The following is an 892-nucleotide window of genomic DNA, read 5'->3' as shown; positions in this document are numbered from 1 at the left end:
ATTATACAAATATAAAATATTACCTTTTATTAATCAAATCTTTTTGTGCATTAATAATTTTGATATCGCGTTCTCTATTTGTCCGTGTATGGCTTCGTCGAGGTCTAACATTATTTTTTAAACGACGAAAATCCAGTTCTTGATCGGTAATCAAATCTGCTAATTTTTCTAGAAAAAGGAAAATTAAGATTAATGTATAAAATATAATAACTCGAATAAGTGTTAATAATCATAAAAAGTAATTAAGAGACAGTTTTTGTAATAATATTGAATATTTACCGTAGTTAGTGAATATTTATAATATGTAATCAACAAAAATATGTTAATAAAAATATTAACTAAAAAAAAACATTACCTAGAAACGTCCAAACATTAATATTTCTTGTGCCGAGTTTTTGAACTGCAATGTTATGAAAACTTTCTACTATGTTATTAGTACGTACAGGACAACCATAGGTACTAATTTTTGATGCCATATTTGACCAGGTACGTCTTAGATAGGACGTAAATTGTAAAATATCTGGATATTCGCAAGAAAGGATATCAGCTTCGATTTGTATAATAGACATAGCTTCTTGAAACATATCTGGCGGTAACAAAGGCAATGTCATTGTCATGGAAAGTACAATTTTTGGAGCATTTGAAAGGCGTAGTTTTCGCCATTGACGTAACACAGCCTGTAAGAAATAAAGGCAATGTGATTTAGTTCAAGTAGTGCAACAAAATAAATACCAGAAGCAATTAGTTTAATTGATACCAATTAGTAAAAGGCAAAAAATGGAAGAATGTATATATAGATAACTACACAAACATATATAAATTAAAAAATATCAAAATATAGAATAAGTCCAGGGATGGGAAAGTTAGTTTGTAAAAGTAATTAATTACAGTT

At 27.8% G+C, this 892-nt stretch overlaps 1 protein-coding gene across 1 annotated transcript; it reads right to left on the bottom strand.

Moving 5' to 3' along the window:
- Window positions 1-49: 49 nt before the first annotated feature.
- Window positions 50-677, bottom strand: LOC108771268 (uncharacterized; the record flags this gene model as incomplete). Its single annotated transcript, XM_018537204.1, has 2 exons — window positions 50-156; window positions 356-677. Coding segments are annotated over 2 exons (429 nt in total), but the record flags the coding sequence as incomplete, so codon positions are not given.
- Window positions 678-892: the final 215 nt, after the last annotated feature.

The sequence above is a fragment of the Cyphomyrmex costatus genome, unplaced genomic scaffold (assembly GCF_001594065.2).
Source record: "Cyphomyrmex costatus isolate MS0001 unplaced genomic scaffold, Ccosl1.0 C2255671, whole genome shotgun sequence".
Taxonomy (NCBI): Eukaryota; Metazoa; Arthropoda; class Insecta; order Hymenoptera; family Formicidae; genus Cyphomyrmex; species Cyphomyrmex costatus.
Note: the sequence above shows the minus strand (reverse complement) of the source record. Positions and strands in the feature narration are given on the sequence as shown.